This window comes from Teleopsis dalmanni, chromosome 1, assembly GCF_002237135.1.
Source record: "Teleopsis dalmanni isolate 2A chromosome 1, ASM223713v2, whole genome shotgun sequence".
In the NCBI taxonomy this organism is placed as follows: Eukaryota; Metazoa; Arthropoda; class Insecta; order Diptera; family Diopsidae; genus Teleopsis; species Teleopsis dalmanni.
In genome coordinates, this window is record NC_051846.1 from 152,236,380 (window position 1) to 152,255,580 (window position 19,201).

Below are 19,201 nucleotides of genomic sequence, written 5' to 3' on the forward strand. Positions count from 1 at the left end.
GATTGACTTATTATTTGATTTATTTTGACAAACATACATTCCTGACCGATTTCGTCAACGTTCAGTAGTATCTTTAAGACATTTTGATACTTTCATGACTGGTGTAGCCTTAGATGTGTTTTCAAATGATCACAATACTCTTCTCTTATACTCAAGTGTAATTTTTTAAGCATTAAAAAGTATCCACTACATTAAACTTTCACGTCATTTAATTCAAATTACAAAAATAAAATGTGCAGTGTTTAATTGATTGAAATTAATCCTATTTTATATCAGCTTTAATTAAAAGTAATAACATTTTCCATTTGAAAGTAAACCGTTTCAGTTCTGTTAGACTTTATATTTGCTTAATTGTTAAGGTTGTTAGTCTTGACGCCGCAAATACTTACTAAAACCACCAAGTATGGTATACTAGTATAACTTCTTCTTCATTTTAAGTTTTCTTGCAAACTCTAACTAGTTCTTACCGTTGCTAGTGATTATATATTGTTGGTCAAGTAACGGAAAATTTTGCAGAAAATCAAACAAATCAGACAACTTGTTTATCCTGTAAGATTGAGTACAAAATCTACAAAATTAAAGAATACAAAACAAATCTACAATTTGTGGAGTGATCTACGTAAAATAAAAATATATATAACGAAGCTTAAATATTGATAACTTTTTAGATTATCTAGTATTTTAACTTTTATTAAGGATTTGGTCTAATACCAAATGTTCTAAATATTTGACAAAAGATCCAATGTAGATAAATATTAGTGCTTAGTTACTTTGTTAAATAAAAAAATACATACTTGCTTAGATTACCTCAAATCGCTCTTCATACAATTATAATATTCGATATTAAGGTTTCCACCCACTGCCTTGATATATTCATTTTCCCACTAGAAAATAATCGCAGTGATATATTTACAAAGCTTGTTAAGGAAGATAATCTCACACAGGTCCAAAGTAGTTCCGGTTTAGAGAAGAATTTTTGTACTGAATGCATATAATGCATATAATGTGATGGCTGTGTAAGTCGTTTCGTATTGGATCAAGTTCTTATGTTTTTTGGACGAGGTTAATATTTTGAAAAAGAGGAGATGGTAGTACTTTGAAATGTATAATACATAGTATGTCGTTCTGTATAAAATTTCTTACTAATAAGAATTGTTTGACATATCTGTTAAAATTTAGAAGAATAATATTTTTTTATGACAAGTATTCGTCGACAATTTTCAACTTTTACACATTGTTACAGTGAAATAAAATCAGATGAACAACGGTTTTAAACAAAATTCTTAGTATGGAATTCATACTATAGATTGATATTCTGTTGATGATTTCGTTCTAATATTTCTCGCTGTTATCTTAGAACCTTTAGATTAGATAAGGTTTAAGGGCACGTCTGCGACAAACTCCATGCAGGCCATTGGAGTCTTGCACAGGTTTCAAGCAAAGTTGGTTTTGAAATAAGCAACTCATATAATCCAAGTTATGTTAGTTTTTATTAAGAAGCAATATATTTTCAGTAATAGATATACATTCAACTTTAATATGACTTTTTATCAGCAATCTGAAAAAAATAATTTAACGACAAATTGAGCTGTGGTTAGAAATCAAACATTATTGAACTATAGCATTTAATATGAAATATATAATAAGTACATCGCAACTAATTAAGTACAATTTATGATTTAGCTACATAATATAACATTTTAATTGTTAAATTATTAAATTATAATTGTTATTGATGAAAAATATTATTAATATATGTTTTAATATATAAATATATATATTAATATACAAAATATAAATATATTTTAATATATTCAATATATTAATATATATCATATATTTAATAATTTACATTATTGTAAATAAGGGTTTAGATATTTTTAATGCATCGAAATAACCATATTAGTCTATTTGTCAGTTTACGCATCTGTTAGTTCCTAAAAGAGTTAATTTATAACCGCAGCTTGCCGTAAGAGCTCAGGGGTTCAGGAGAGACCAATAAACAGGGAAAATATTCGAACTACAATTCTAGTAAGAAATAATTGTAGGTAATTAGTAGAAATAAAACAGCTCGCATACTTTTGATAAATCCAAGTAAATGAAAAAAATTTGTTTACCTTATCATACAAAACCAACTGTCTAAAACTAGTACTAATGGAATCGTGATTAGTTAGTTTATTAATTGGAATTAATTTATTTTACTATAACATTTAATAAAAGAATATTATTTACTTTATATACTTTTATACTTTTATATATACTTTTATATACTTTTAATTATATTGTACATATATAATTATTGAAATGAGTGCGTTTTTATGGGTGTTTTAGCAAAAATTTAAGTTTTAATTATGCAACAATGTTTCTTGTGGTAATGTCTGGGTTCTCTTTTTATTCTGAAATACATATGTTATTACTTTGGGTACATTTTATGAGGGGAGCGGGTACACTTTTTTGAAGAAGCCCAGGTGCCTTTAGATTATATTCTATAAAGAAACTATAATTTTCATTTTCAACATTTGCAGAGTTATAACCAGATTGTATTTTACTTGATCTACGTAAATAATTACGTAATTTTAATTAATTTTACTTGCGACACACAAATGCCAAAATTCATTCTCAAATATAATTTTGTATTAAACTTAATAAATTTTTTTTTATATGCATCACTTGAAATTATTATGTTGTAATACGCTTTAAAAATTAAATATTTCAAAAATAACTCGATAATACACACATAAATACATGTATTTTAGTACTTATTATACCTTGATGAAAATTGTTTATATTTAATAATTTGAAGAAAATATGATTGTTTCAAATTAATAAAACATATCCAAAAAATGGTATGAAACAAGTTTTTTTTAGTATTTATTACCAAATACAATATAGTTTAAAATTTTTTTAATTATAAACCGCATTTAGGGTCTGTATTGTAATAAAATTTTAAAACAAATTGTTAAATAATCCACCACAAATTGGAACATTAAATTTTGTTTTACATGCGTAGCAACAAATTGACAATTAAACTAAGAGTAAACAACTCATTAAGTCTTAACAATTCCCATAACCTTCATCAGTCTACACTTGAACATAACATACATATATACAAATATAGTATGTAGTATGTGCACTTCATCTTTTTATTCGAAGTTTTGAAAGCCACATTTTGGACACACGCAACCAATAACTCTTAAGACCACAATATAGTGTTCCAGTCAAAATCCCGCTAATTGAGTGCACATGAACTTGTGTGAACGTGGCCGCTGAAGAAACGCTTAATCATTATAATGTGTAGCTTTACTTTCAACTGAACTCAATGTAAACTAACATATATCGGTCAAAAGTAGGTAGCATTTAATCTTTTAAAAAATTGGGCTGGATGTACGACAAAATGATAGCCGAAAATTTTTATTACAAAGAAAATTATTTTTAAAAATAATTACGTACATAATAAATTCGCTTTTGCCATTGTATTATTTCAATTAAATTATGTTCATAATAACATTTTACTTTTACTACCAATTTATATCTTCATTTAGGGTCAAATGAGCAATTCAAATCAAAACATGAAACAGATACACATTATTCATTCCGGCTGGCAACGTAACATTTGTCAAATGAACTTTTATGTAATTAAGTATTTATCAATCCAAATTGCTAAATAAAACTTAAGTTGCAACTAAGTTTTTAAAAATCACTTTTATTTTTATCTGCTCAGTGTTCGCCTTTTTAGACATTATGCCAAGTGAAGCAATTTTCCTGCTCCATTATCAAAATTAGTATCAAACTAGTTTATATCTTTACTTTTATTTCATCTCTCCTAATTTTCAATTGCAACGCTTTCAGTTGTCTGTTACTTATATCTATTGGTGGCGTCATGTATAAATATATATAGCACAACAGTGCTATTACTATTTTTTACAATATTTTTTACACAATACTGTTATGAACTTATTTTTCTTAGCTTCACAGTGCAGCCTGAGCGGTTACTAAGCTGCAACTAATTGATATTAAATCGATGCTCACAGTTAAAACCGTTCTATTTTATTACTTTTCATATTTTATTTTCTTCATCACTTCATTTGTTCATTACTTCTCTATCTTCAAATCGATATTCGTAATCTAATTATTTTATGGTTATGCCAGCACCTTTCTCCATTATCTACGATTTTATTTTTTTTCGTATAAAAATCTATTCGATTTTTATTTTTATTTATTTTTTGTATGGCAAGTTGCGTTAAGCCTGCTCAGTATGCATATGTAGACTTAGTCGTTATCTGGGTCAAATGGATATCTAAAAATTAATAATTTATGTAGTTTCTTACTTACTTTTAATTGATTTCTCCATGTCTATGTTCTCTTTTAATATTTAAAGTAACATAAAAAATATGTGCAGCATTAACCATTTTATTATGTTCACAAATATAGATTTCTTTTTAGCAATAAATCAGGAACCACTTACTTTAACAAGCCTTTGCAATAGATTGCAATAGAATTCAGCTGGAGTACAGCTACTTCTTTGCGCATCTTGCAACCTCACATTTAAAATTGCATTTGAATGCATACTTCAATTTCTCTAAATGTGAAAAGTATACTTTTATGAAAGCCCAACAAAACTTTTAAATTTGCAGACAAACTATTTGAGTTCCTTGCACATATTACTGTCACTAATTTTCTGTTATCGAGTTGTCCAGACAAAGATAAATTTGCAAAAAATATCTGAAGTTGTTGTCAGTTGCAAAACTTGTAGTTATGACTAAAAGTCAATATATTGTTTATTGACCTCTAAACTATTTAGAAGAAATGCAACTTAGCTTCATGGTTTTATTTTCATACTAAAAAAAAAACAATAAAATAAACAATTCGGATGTTTAAGTTAATTGCAGTGCATTTAACTAATTTAGGATTTCTTACGAGCTAATGAAAAATGTCGTTAGTCAGTGTCTTCAGTAGTTACAAATTCCTACTTTTCAGTTAAAACTTTCCTTTAACTAAAATATATTTAAAATTATATTAAGATGTACTAAAAGTAAAAAGCAAATAAAAATTATTTATAGACTTAATAAGCATTAGTTGCGGTCTTTCATTTATATAAACTTAAAGTAAATTTTAAAAAATTTACTTAATTTTTGTTAAAGACTTAACACTTTCACCAGTACTGAATGAAATGCAACAACAAATATTTACAAACATCTGAATCGCTTCCCTCCGTGCAAGTCGCCAGCAACTTTTCGTGCCAACAAACACGCTAAAATCATGTTTGATTTAAAGCTAGACTTTTTCAAGTTAAAAAAGGTAAATTTAATTGAAAATACAAAAATTATAAAAATTGTCATAGTTGTTAGAGACTTGCTGTTACGTATCGAAAAGAGCTGCTTTTACAGCATTCCAGATATAAACTGTAAGATATTTGTGCGTAGGAAAAATTGAGCTGCGCTTCCCTGTCCAATACGTTTTGATTTGATATCAGTCAAGTGCATTCCAGGAAACAAGTTGCACTTGAAAATACACATGTTAGCATTTAACAAAGATACTGATATTTGTATTTAGTTTTGCACAAATTTTAAAATATTTTTGAAATATTTTATATAAAAGGGAAACGGTAATTATATTGAAAAAATAACTTTTTTTTTAAATATAGCAATTATAAAAGTTTCATTTACAAAAAAGGAAGTTGAATATACAAAAAAATTAATACTAACATATTATTACCCGAATTTTATCCCCTTATAAGGTTGCATTATAAAAGCTACAAGTTATAAAATTTCGAACATTTCCTTAAACTTTATATTAACTGACATCTTTAATTTTTTTGCCAATATCATAAAATATAAAAAATATATTATCACACACTTTATTAAGATACTTTCTTTGCTCAATGTAGCAAAGAAAATTTTTGAAGTTATCTATAAATCACTTATTCATGGTTAACAAATGGATTCTTACATCAACTATGTAAATGAATATAACCATTTGTATATTAGGGGACGTTTAAGTATTACTAAGGCAAATTTTTGTCATTTTAGAAAAGAAATTCAATTTAATAGTCGAAATTAGTTAAACTAGTAATTGATTTGTAACAAACCCTCCTCCAATTTGATATAATTTTATATGATTAGTCCCAAAGAACTTTTACCTATATATCATCTGAGGTGTCTTTTAGAGTGTATTTGATACACCAATTTTAAAACAAATACAAAATACAAAAGTCATTTATGTCTATTTACAAAAATGAAAAATACTTAATCAAATCTGCCGATAATAATAAATATAGTCAATTGTGAAAGAGAAATACTATAAACAGAAAATAAATAATACCTCATTATTAATTGCAGTGATTGCTGACCGTTTAGGTCCCATAACATATCACTTATCATATCGTATAGAAACAGACAAACGTATCAAACAGACAAATTAGTACAGACTTTACTAATTTATATCAAAACTTTCACTTCAGTGTTTTTAGTTATAATTTTGAACACTAGTTTAGAAACTTGCCATGTTTCAAGATGTAAAGAACTTGGATGCATACTATATAAGTATTACAGATTCTAAGATTACAACATAACTCAATTACGTTCTTGTTGAAATTATATTTTAACGTAGTATATACTTTATAAGGTAGGTCTTTCGTAAACCTTAAAAACAAGATAAAAATAAAAGTAAATGAAGTAAAGTGGGTAAAGCAAGGATCAGTTCATTTTGGAGAACTTAAGGAAAAATGCGAACTATTATACTACTGTACTTAGGCAGGCTTGAAAAAAATAAGTTCTTATTTAGGATTAGGATTAAGTACTTCTGATCATCTGTTCTTAATGATACTGTAATAATTTTAATTGAAAAAAAACTAATTTCGCTAAAAAGCGTTAAAATATAGAAAGAATAGCATTATAGCAATAAGCAGAAGTGAAATGTGAAACTTATATCAAAAATCTAATCTTTTCAATAAAGAATTAATAGTCATAAACTTATTTTTGTTTGTTTATAGAACAACAAAGATTTCAAAACACGTTATGTATATATATATGAATGTATATATATCATGGATGTGCGAAGACTTTTACAACATAAATCATATCATTTATATCATATACTTTAATATAAAATATGAATGCATCATATAATTATATAACAATATATATATATATATCATACGGCATACCCTTGTTGTCCCAAAAAAAAGACTGTAGTCTTGACCACACTGTTTGAGAACACATTATTTAAGTTCTTCGAGGCGTCCTTAACTTTAATTTAGTGTTTTGATTTAGTGTTTCTTTTTTAGAATATATTGGCGAATCCATGTTTCAACAATAATGAACTGTTCTAGCAGTGGCTTAGAAATTATTAAAAATTTATAAATTTTTATTTTTTGATATATATTAGCAAACACAGAACAAAATCATTGGAAACCATAGTTATGCCTAAATCTTCATTAAATAATTTCCAAATGTAATAAAGAAAAATACCCACCCACTGGCTTACATTAAGATATTTTTATCAGTGGGGACAGTTTTCGGTTTTGCAAAAAGATATTTATTAACTACCATTTTTGGTGATACTACCATTTTTGAAGTCAGTAACTAGCCTTTTTGCTATTGCATATTAAATTCAGTATCTGCGTTATATTTATTTCTCTCAATGTTCACAAACATTTAAAGTTGGCTAATGGAAATAATATTATTAACAATTCGACAATAAAAACAGGTAAAATTTTAAAAATTGCATTCCTTTAGACATTTTAAATTGTTTATAAAACAGAAAAAATATTTTCGCTGCATCTGATCACGGGCAACAGCATAGAATAGTTTTAAGAAATTTCTTGTACTATATGTATACCTATATCAGCATTATTATTAATTTTCTAAGAATATTATCCAAATAACGGAAACCAAAATATTTTGGTAACTAAAACATTGAAATATTGGAAAAATTCCAGTCAATCACTTTGCGAATGATTACAGATGCCCTTTGGCATGTGTCAAACGATCAATTACACAAAGACTTAGAGATTCCTTGGAAAAGAGACCAAATAAAAACGTTAACTTGCAGATACATCCATAGATTTGAAGTTCACTCAAATTTGCTTGCCTTCTGTCTGTTAGACAACAGTGAAAAAACAGACAACTGAAAAGAAATCATATTCTATATGATATATATTCTATATATAGAACCTAAAGATAGCTTTATATGCAGTGCATCATCATTAAATAAAATTTTTGTTTTCGAAATTTTGTATAAGAAAATTTTTGTAATTTTGTATTGTATTAAGATAATATAGATAGATAATTATAAGATAAGTAAAAAGTAAAAATTGTATTATATGTAGTTAATGTATGTTTCTTTTAAATTTGTAAAAATATACGTATAAGTTAATTAATTAATATTATTATTTTTTAAATAATGTGGTCATTATTTTCTGAGTCTTTTTAAATAAAAATTTAATCTCAATTAATTTTTAATTCTCTTTCACTTATTTATTTGTACTTCAACTGCTTCATAAATAATATTAACCAGTTTTGCTACGGCACCTTTTTCTATCAAAACCAATCTGTGCCGCAAATTGTTGAATTAATCGGTTCTGCCCACTGTGTTGGCCATGCGCCAACTTAGTAGTGACGTCCTGCGCTTGTGGTCATGGCTAATTTTAATAGGTTTGCCTTTTTTCTTTCGTGGCATTTAAGCGCTGTTATTTTTGTATCATTTTTAACTACGAATTCCACTTCATAATTTTACTTTTTCGGCTTTGCTTTTATTTTATGGTTTATTTAAGCATTTTTGGGTTATTGTGTCACGAGCTAATTTTTCTGTTGTACTCCAAATGTGGTCACCATGAACTTCGTTGCTACAAATATGTTGGCTTTCAAACTATTTAAACCCACTTTTGACTTGTTTGGCATATGAGCCGCTGTGAACCGCTTATGAAAAAGTAAACGAAATTAAGTTTATATTGTTATTCTTCAATAAATAAATATTGGAAATGAAATATAAAAGCGTTATATGTTGTTATATATAATATATACATACAATAAATTCTTAAAATCAAATTATATATATATTGACTTGAAACTCATTTTATTTATTATATATGCATATTCTATATAATACCATTCAACACTTAATATGTTATTTTCAGCATTATATACACAGACATATATATATTTATGTACATATATACATGTATGAATATGATTTACTTCTTATTATTTATTTAGCAATCTTTATATGTATGGAACAGATGCATATTATTAGGATTTTTGTAAAAAGTTTTTTTGAATAACTTTAGATTTGGATGAAGATCCATCATACTGACACTTATGGGAAATACTATTTCCATTTCTTGTCGTTAAATATTTGTCTAATTTGTATATAAGTACAGAAATTTGTACATAATATTATAATTAGCCCAAAAATTTTTAATTTAATTATCATATGAATATCCACCCTCCCTCTAGCAGTTCTCCGTGAACTAATTATTTTCTATCGAGATTAATTAGACTTACTCTAGTTATATTCCCACTAAACCTTAAGTTTCCAGTTTTGGTTGTAGTTTATCAGCTTTTCTGATTGCTTAACTATTCACTAATATGACTTTTTGCAACGATTAGCATTCTTATTATTTCATTGCTTATGATATTGTCACAATTTGTATTCGATGCCAAATATATAAAGTCTCTTAGCACATTAAAGCTATTTTTCTTTATTCCAAGTATTTATCTAGTGTTGTATTTCTTTGAGTTCACTTTTTCTAAGACTAATACTATAAGCCGTTTTTTTCTAAACTTAGAACTTTTTATAATATAGTGATCATTTTTATTATTATTTTGCTATAAGAGTAGAAGGATATATTCAAATAAGAGTAGAAAGATACTCTATTCAAATTTTCCAAATTTTTTTCGTTTAATAAAATCAGGTACTCGAATAATTTTTGATAACCAATTTTTTGGAGAAATGAGATTAATGTTTTAGTTTTCAGCACCCTTTGAAACTAATTTTGATAGATTTTAGTTAATACTAGCATGTCAAGTTAAGAAATTAATATTTAATCTGAGTACGGATACATTTTGACTAACAATCTTAACGTCTTTTTTGTTATTAGTTCCAGTAAGTTATTTGGATTACCTAAAGCCCAATAATGTCCAATAATTTTACAAATATCTCATTTTCGATGTTTTCGAAATAATAATTTTTAGTAGCATTTATAGGAATATATGTAATTTGGATGGAGAATGAAATGAAGAATGTGAAATTAAAACCAATACAATTATCTTATATGTTAAAGCGTTTTCAATTTTTGTTACCAAGTATAGTAATTTTAATCATTTTAACAATAATATTATTACATTACGTGTGTAAGTACGTTGCCTGTAGCAAATATCTGCAAAGAGTTACGAAGTTTATATTATAATTTTTGAATTTAATATATTAATAAATTAAACACATGATAAATTGGTGTTCTGTTGTAACATATTAACAATTTATTAATCATTTCTGCCTTACCTGCGAGACTTATATAAAGTTTGAAACTTTTCTTTTCATAAGGTATAATTAAAAATGTTTTTATTATTATAAATTATTACCCAAAATATAAACACAATCGGGATATAAAATATAATTATTTATTATTTTAATGAATATATTAATAAGCTACAATTTCAGGGGTCTTTATACTACCCGAAGAGACTCTGAAATATAATTTTAAATTTTGTAGTACATCAGAAGGTATTTTTATTATTTAACTTTAAATTATTTTTTTTTTTGTTTTTGTGTTAAATTTTAATATTTATTATCTTACCTTGTAATTACTTTCGAAATATTTTTTATTAATTGCTTATTTTCATGTGTTTTGCAGAACTACATGGAAAAAGATTTGGGTAAAGTAGTACTTTATACCACCAGTATGGGAATCATACGTGACACCTATGCCAAATGTTCAAATGTTAAGCAAATACTGCGAACGCTGCTGGTGAAATTCGAGGAACGTGATGTATTTATGAGCGTAGAATATCAGCAAGAAATAAAAGAGCGCATGCACTCGGAAGCGATTAAAGTACCTCAACTTTTTGTGGAAGGGCAACACATCGGGGTGAGTAATGAATACAAGTGCAAAAATATAGTAAATTAGGTTTGCGATTACTTGAATGTAGATATGTGATTGTGCTGAATTTGTGACTATATAAATTTAAAGTCTTATGCGATGAGACGAATATGACATTTTCGCTAAAAAAAAAAATAAAATTATAAAAAAATATGTGTATATACATTAGCTTGAGGTGCTTCACAATTTCATCTAAAGCTATAGACCAAAACTAAAAACAAAAAAGATCATCATCAGGTACAATGTAAAATCACGAAGTTTAATGGTTGCATGATAGATTGCGCTCTCTTGCAAAAATCAAGCTTCTGCTACCACTCCGCAAACTGCAAGTTTGTTGCAAAACTTATGCTGTCTTGCTGCCCGTTTTTCAGCTTTTATTGTTTCCATTTTGCTTAATTTTTATAATTTCAATTTGTTTTTTTTTATTTATTTGTGTTTGTAATAAACAAATAATATACAATGCATTTGTCGCTTCCATTGCCTTGCATGTTTTTAGTGCATTTATAATGTGTTTACAGTTGTTTCACCAGAAAATAAGAGAAAAAATATACATCAAAAATAAAAAAACTTTTATAAACTTTTTATATATATTGTTTATATTATATTATATAAACATATGTGTGTATACAATATTATTTTATCAATAGAAACTGGTACTGTCATTTAGTATAAATTAATTACTAATTGTTAATAAATCAAATCGATATATGTTCAAGTATGTTATGATCATGTACATCCTATCTAAAAAGGCACATACACCGCAACATATGTTTCTTTATGGTTACAAACTCATTGGAAATTAGTGTTTATTTAGGCGCATAAATCACAATAAAATACCATTACAAAATGTAGGTATATGAACCAAAAAATTTTATATATATATAAAATATTACCTTACAACTACTCAACTTGTATAATATCATTTTATACAGTATATCTGTTAGGAATCCGTTAGGAATAAAAATCAATTTATCACTTTAATCGGCGAGAGATGCATTAAAATTTGTTATCCAAAAAACGTTCTAAATATTATAAAGTATTAATTAATAAAAGACATCCTCAAGGACCTCAAAATTGATCCAATCAAAAAATATATAAAGGATAGCGCCCTGAAATTATTTACAAAAACCGATCGCGTTATCGAAACTCAGAATGGTTACAAGCTCCTCGGAGAGGAATGCAGATCTGAGGTCAGTTATTGCTTAGTCTGATGAAGTGGTACACAATAATCTAGCCAAGGCGTAGAGAGGGGTTATGAAGAATCCTCGCAGTTAACAGTGAGTAAAAGTGTTCAAGTACACTGACTCAACTAGCCTCAACATAATATGAAAGACGAACACAAAGAAAATATTTACAAACAACCGAAACTTTTCAATAAAATTAATTTTGGACGTGTAAAATTTTCAAACCTTCTTAAGAACAAACATAATTTAGGCACCAAAATAAATATTTATAAACTAAAATAAATAACGTAAGCTATTTTACTTTACATATTCATTTTTTTTTTATTGAATCTCTTTTATGGAAATTGGAAACTGATAATAAGTACTTCAAATCTTAAAAGCATGACTTTATTTTTACTTAAGCCAATGTTTTGGATAAGCGAATTGCAAAATTTGCCAAAAAAATAATCAGAATAATATGTTAAAAACATCTGGCTTCTAGAATAGTCGATGGTTTCTTTTTTTTTAAATGTTTATATCCTTCATTCGACAATATTACAAATGCAAATAGATTGGGGTCTTCTTTTAATTTTGACAGGTACTGCCGGATTTAACGAACACTTCCTCCTGTTTTCAGTGATCGGGCAAAATCTCTATTTTTGCATTTGTATAAACTATAAAGCAGCTCTTTGCAGCCTTTTTTTTATTTGATTACTCCATATGAGTTTTATTAATAATTTTTATAGTAGAATTTTTTATTCGATATATTAGCTTGGATAAAGTATCCATTAGCCAATACAATAAGTTTATATGTAATTTTTAGCCTCTATGCGCTAAAATTTTTTATATCTCGATATACGTTACATATACGTTCAAAAATACTTTTTGAGTAATCATTTTTATGGTGGGACAGTTTTTTGGTTTTAGGATAAAAGATATGTGAGTGCATTTCTGTTCAGTGAATTTGAGTAAGTCGACATTTGTGTAAGTGAACATTCGATGAAGTCAACACGTTTTAGCAATATGTTTTGAACTTTTACAGAATTTTTATACACACATAGTATTACTAAGTCATCAACAAATATTGAGGATAATGTGTTCTCTAACTTTAGCATGTCACTTGTATGTGGTATAAATAGTAGTGAGCATATTTAACGTCTTTGAGGAACTCCAGCTTTATTAAGATTAGGTTCTGAAATAGTGTCGCATCCAGGGGGAATATCAATAAATCCTCCCCTTGACAATATAAACTACAGATAGTTAATACACTGCAAAAACATTGCCAAAAAATATTTTTTAGTGTGTTTCTCCAGTCGGCACAATCCAACCTACACCACTGTTTCGAAGTAGAGAATTATGGGTTAAGAAGTTCTACTACTTGAATAATTTTTCTACAAGAGTTGTATATTTGCTGGCATGAGTGTGTTCTTTAACTTATTAAAACAACGTGTCACACTTTTATGTTTTGGGATCACTTCGTCAACTTAGACTAAAAACATCAACTGCTGTTTATTTGTAAAAATATTACCAATAACCTAATTTGTTTGTAAGATTCTACCTTAGTGTTGTATTTTGGTGTCATTGTAATTTAAAATATTTTTTAAATCTTAAAATAGAACCCATTTCGTACAATACCGTTAACTAAATGCTAAACTTCTTTCTCACCGCTACGACTATAATCAATTAAAAGACAATTCAATTTCTAGCATGTTTCCTAAAAATCATGAAGGAAGGTCAAATGCATTATAATTGAATGTGAATTCAAGGACTGTAAAGCATTCTGATTATGATAGTATTATAATACGTTCTTTTTTAATACATTATCTACTACAAGGCAGATTATAGCTTCTCTAATAGCAAAAACTTTCAACTAAAAAGCGCTACAATAATCGCCAACATGATTAAACCCTCTTTTTGAAAGCGTCATTAGATGGAAAATCAGCAATGAAGTTACTATCGAATTCAATAATGGGGGCCTAGTGGTAGAAGAAATGTAATCATTATATGTAGCACTTTGACCGGAATTATTGACCATCTTTCACTACAAAGTAGCTTTTAGTATAAGATCTGGGAATGTTACCACTTGTCTGTATATAACATATAATTTTAACTTCATAATTTTTTTCATTATTCGTTACTCGATAATATTTTAGCTACATAGTTACAAAATTTACGTTATCAAAATTACATATTTCAAAATAATTTGGATCCGGCGACTGCTTACTATATGGTACATACGAGTACTGATATAAGTGTTTAGCAAAAATTAAATTTTGTAGTGATTACTGATTTAAATAATAGTTTTTTTTTGGAATTTTAGAATATTTGTGTATAAGAAAAATCATTTTTTTTTTGTTTAAATAAATTCGCATGTTTGAAGTCGATTGTTTCGTAAACCAAAAAACTGCAAAACTCATAACATATTTACACTTGCCTATCTAACATTATAATCTTCATAATCGTAACCATCATATAAAACTGTTAATGAACATAAAGGGAAAAATATTAACAAAGTTCATTAATATTCAATGAAGTGTTTCAATAAATGTACTTCAAACATAAAACAATAAAATAAAATCGTTCAACATTTTATGAATATTTTAAAAAAGTGAAATTTTTAACAGAATTCAATGACGGTTTCGAAAATAATGACAATTTTCAATATTGACTGAAAGACTTTAAAATAATCAAATCCAAACGTATTGCTCCATCTAATCTTCCCACTTTCCAAAGCATGTATGTACCAAGCAGCACGAAAGAAACTTATAATGGAACAAAAATCATCTCTGGCGTATCTGCATAAACGCATTGTACTGCAAACAAACGCCCAGTGATGCGCCTAAAGTTTCTCATGATAACAAGTTTATACTTTTTATTTGAAAATTTATGTTATTACTTATAATTTTTTATTATAAGCAAAACCAAAGCGTGTTTTGCTTTTGCCCCTCTTAATCCAATCACCGCGAATTCGTTGACAACTGACAATAAGCACAAATTCCAAGCGTCGGGTTATTATTATTGTTAGCAACACAACAAAACAATCTATTCACACCAACAACACAACAACAACTATCTTGATGTGATGTAGATAATGATGATGATGATGATAATGATAATGATAATGTTAATTTTAACAGAGTCATTTGCCATGTTAACAAATCAAAACCATTTTATGCAAATTAAGGCAAAAACCTATCAACAATATCTTTATCATTTCACCCCATGCTCCGATTGCAGAAATATATAAAGCAATAAAAATGAAATAGATACGCTCAATCTATTTCATTCGTTCAATATTTTGAAAAGAAACTAGTAAAATCTGGGCCCAGCTACCGGAGCCCCAAACTCAGCGCCATTCCGATTGCCACTGTCAGTTACTCACTGATCTGAGCGCTCCTTGCCCATACAAACGCGACTAATTGTGTTAATGAACGTGAACGATTTTCGCAAGCAGGCAAATAATCCACGCAAATCTCACGAAGAAAGTGAAAACGGCTTTGTACTCGCATTTGCAGTCTTCTTGCAACAATCAAAATTATCTGAATTTTTGTTTATAATTTTTATTTAATTTTTTTTTTTATTTTTTTAATTATTATATTTGTAAGCATTTTACAGGAAAGTTTCTTGTAATCGTACATTTACAAAACATAACAAAATTAAAGCAATTTAATTATTAAAACAAACTCATTAGTTTCTCTTGGTCATGCTTACCATAGACATATGTACGTTTAGTATATAGTATATACTAATTAGCATACAAACGGTGAGTATTGGCTTCATGCTGCATGCAGTACGTTTTAATTCGTTTAATTCATTTGATTCGTTTGATTCGTTTGATTCGTTTTCAACGGTGGCTAACGTTTTCAAATTAGCCACCGTCATTTTAAATTAATTCAAATAATTGAATTTAATAGTTTAATGCTTTTTATATAGATTTATATGATTTATAAAATAATCAAATACATTATACAGAATGCAAAGTTTCCTCCATAAATGCATTTTCTTTTTATTTAATTTAAAACTTTTTATTTCTATGAAAAAACTGCTTCTGTGCTTTTCGTTTGTATTTGTTATAATTATTTTTAATTGATAATGAAATAAATTAAAATTAATCTTAGTGCATACGGAAAATAAAAATTAGTAAAATAATTTGTTTCTCTTCCTCCACATTCACGTATTTAATTGCTTCCTATGTGATTAACTACTTATGTATAATTTTGCATTATCTACATTTGATTTTATTTAAACATTCAATTTTTTGTGAAGCGCGAGAGGTCACGGCACCAGGAGTTAATATAATGTGCTGGTCTCCAATATAAATTATCAACTTTAACTGTCGAACTTTGCTGAAGTTAGTTACCTAAAGTCAAGCGTTTACATTATCGGTTTGGGCAGTAGCGGAGCTAGACCAATTCTGGACGTCGGCGATATCAGAATTGCGAAGCTCCTTTCCTTTCCGAGTTATAAAAGTAAATAAATTACATTCACTAACACGACGAAGCGTGTATAAAAGTTTTATTGTTTATCAAATTAAAATAAACACGTATTAAAATAAATGAATTCTCCTGCTTTTAGCCTCGCTGAATTTTTTTCAAATTATATCATAATTTGCACCAGTAATTTTCGCTTTAATTGATATAATTGATCATACAGATAGTCTCTCGTGACTCATCATACTTCTCAAGAAAGTCTTAATAAATTTTAACTTTGAGAAGCTTCAAACTTTAAGAATCAACAGTCTGTATCAATTAAGATATCATCATTGTGATAAAAAAAACTTTTTTTTTACCGCATTTCAACGAACTTTTTAAGTCATAATATGGTCATTAGTTTTTCTTTAAATTTAGGCAAAATTTCTTGATTGAAACGTCTGAATTCTTTAAGAAAAAAGATGTCAAGCTCCACTTAGAAGAATTTAAGTGACAGTGGGAAGATTTGTCCTATCTTTCGTGTCACTTTCAACAAACAAAAAGGATTTCACGATAAAAGTAATATAGATAGTCAGATTTACCAAATGTCAATCAAATGACAGTTACCAAGTCCTAACTTTTACCAACTCCATAAACCCATAATTTAGAACTGAAAAATTCGTTTCAATATCAAAACGAAATCTGGTTCATAACTACTTTTTTCTACAAACAATTAAGCTTATTCATTTTTTTTTTCAAATTCAGTATTACGATAGTCTTTTTATTAGTTTACTTCAGTCAGTTGCTATAATTTCTCAGGTCCTTCATACATACAATACCATCATCAAATTGCAAAAATATCGTTTTTACTGTTTTGATTCTACTATTCCATCATGTTTCAGAGACAGATTTTAAGGTCGACTCGACTTTGGAATAATCAAATAGATTTTATTGATAAACCCCAGAAACGTTATTATTGTTGCTGTAGGGTTGCTTAATGAATAAGAAATGTATGTTACGTAGTAAGATAGAATACTCCCTAAGTAAGTAAAGCTCTAGGTGTCTACGATGTGATACCCATTGAGTGTAAAGCGAGTTGAGTTTTAGGTTTTTATACGCAGTGCTCTGCAGTTTTACTGATATTTATCTTCAAACGAACCTTCGATGATTCGTCTTGTAATTCATTAATTTTCGACTGTATTTGCTGATATGAGTGCAAAAGCCGTACAATGTCGTTCGCATACTCTAGATCTTTCTGTATTTCAGTAATATGATGAAATACAAGTATATTTGCAACAAAAATAGCTAAATTTTTGATTTTTGTATTTGAATTCCATAATTCAAAAACTGGATAAATTAAAAGTTCCATTATTCTAAAGGTTTTGTTCTACCCTTAAGTTTTGTTTTATAGAGGTTCGACTATATTGCAGTTCTATTGTTTAAATATAGAAGAAGCATTGATAAAGTAAAAGTTAAATAAATTAGATTATATTTAATGAAATATAATGAAATATAATTCAAATTACAAAATTCAACTCTACTTTTGCAGATACTTATAAAATACATTAAATTTTTTTTTTTGTTTTAACAGGATGCTGAAACAGTTGAACGCCTCAACGAATCTGGTGAATTGCGTCAGTTACTGAAGCCATATAAGGTAAGATCAACCAAATCTGTTTTTGCTACTTGAATTTCTTAAACGACGCCTACAAAAAAATACACATATTTATAAAACAATTATTAATTTCTTTCAATTATTTTTTGCCAGTCAATCGCAACAACGTACACATGTCAAACGTGCGGAGGATATCGCCTTTTGCCATGCCCCTCATGCAACGGCTCCAAGAAATCCGTACATCGAAATCATTTTACCGCCGAGTTCGTAGCATTGAAGTGCATGAACTGTGATGAAGTCGGTTTAGTGAAGTGTCACAACTGTTAAGCCAAGTCAAAATTACAATTAGATACAGTATCGAAATTCTTAATTTATAATTTTAATAATCCCTTTATTTGTATCTATTTTGATACTTGAATTTTACAAATTAATTAACTATAAAAATTATTGTATTGTATTTGGTAATAAAATAGTCTTTCACCATAGTTTGATATGTTGTACTTTTATAGGTTTTGTTTTAGACATAACTTTTAATTATTAAATACAATATTGCAATTCTATTATAATGTAAATGTTATATAAATTATTTATATAAAACAAATAACATATTTTAATAACTTATTCAATCATTCAGAAAACTGTCGGTTGCGAAAGTTTTGCGACGGTTGTGATAATTTTAAAATGAATTAAATATTCACAAATAATATATAATATTATTATTAATATTAATATTAACTAATGTTAAAGTGAACAAAAAAAAAATTAAATATTAAAAATACAAGTTTATAACATAATAATCATTATAAATATTGAAGAATACTTATAGTAATATATATAAATACTTATGTATAATTAATGAAACCAAAATTTTAAATCAAATAATTGGCTTTAAAATGAGTTTAATGAGAATAAATGC

General features: G+C 27.3%; 1 protein-coding gene across 1 annotated transcript in view; it reads left to right on the forward strand.

The window, feature by feature from the left end:
* Positions 1 to 18,762, forward strand: part of LOC119666462 (glutaredoxin domain-containing cysteine-rich protein CG31559-like) — a 24,320-nt gene extending 5,558 nt beyond the window's left edge. The window contains exons 2-4 of the mRNA XM_038075739.1: positions 10,853 to 11,086; positions 18,262 to 18,327; positions 18,439 to 18,762. Coding sequence (XP_037931667.1) covers positions 10,853 to 11,086; positions 18,262 to 18,327; positions 18,439 to 18,612 — 474 coding nt within the window. The 3' untranslated portion in view covers positions 18,613 to 18,762. The remainder of the gene's footprint in view (positions 1 to 10,852; positions 11,087 to 18,261; positions 18,328 to 18,438) is intronic.
* The last annotated feature ends 439 nt before the right edge of the window (positions 18,763 to 19,201 follow it).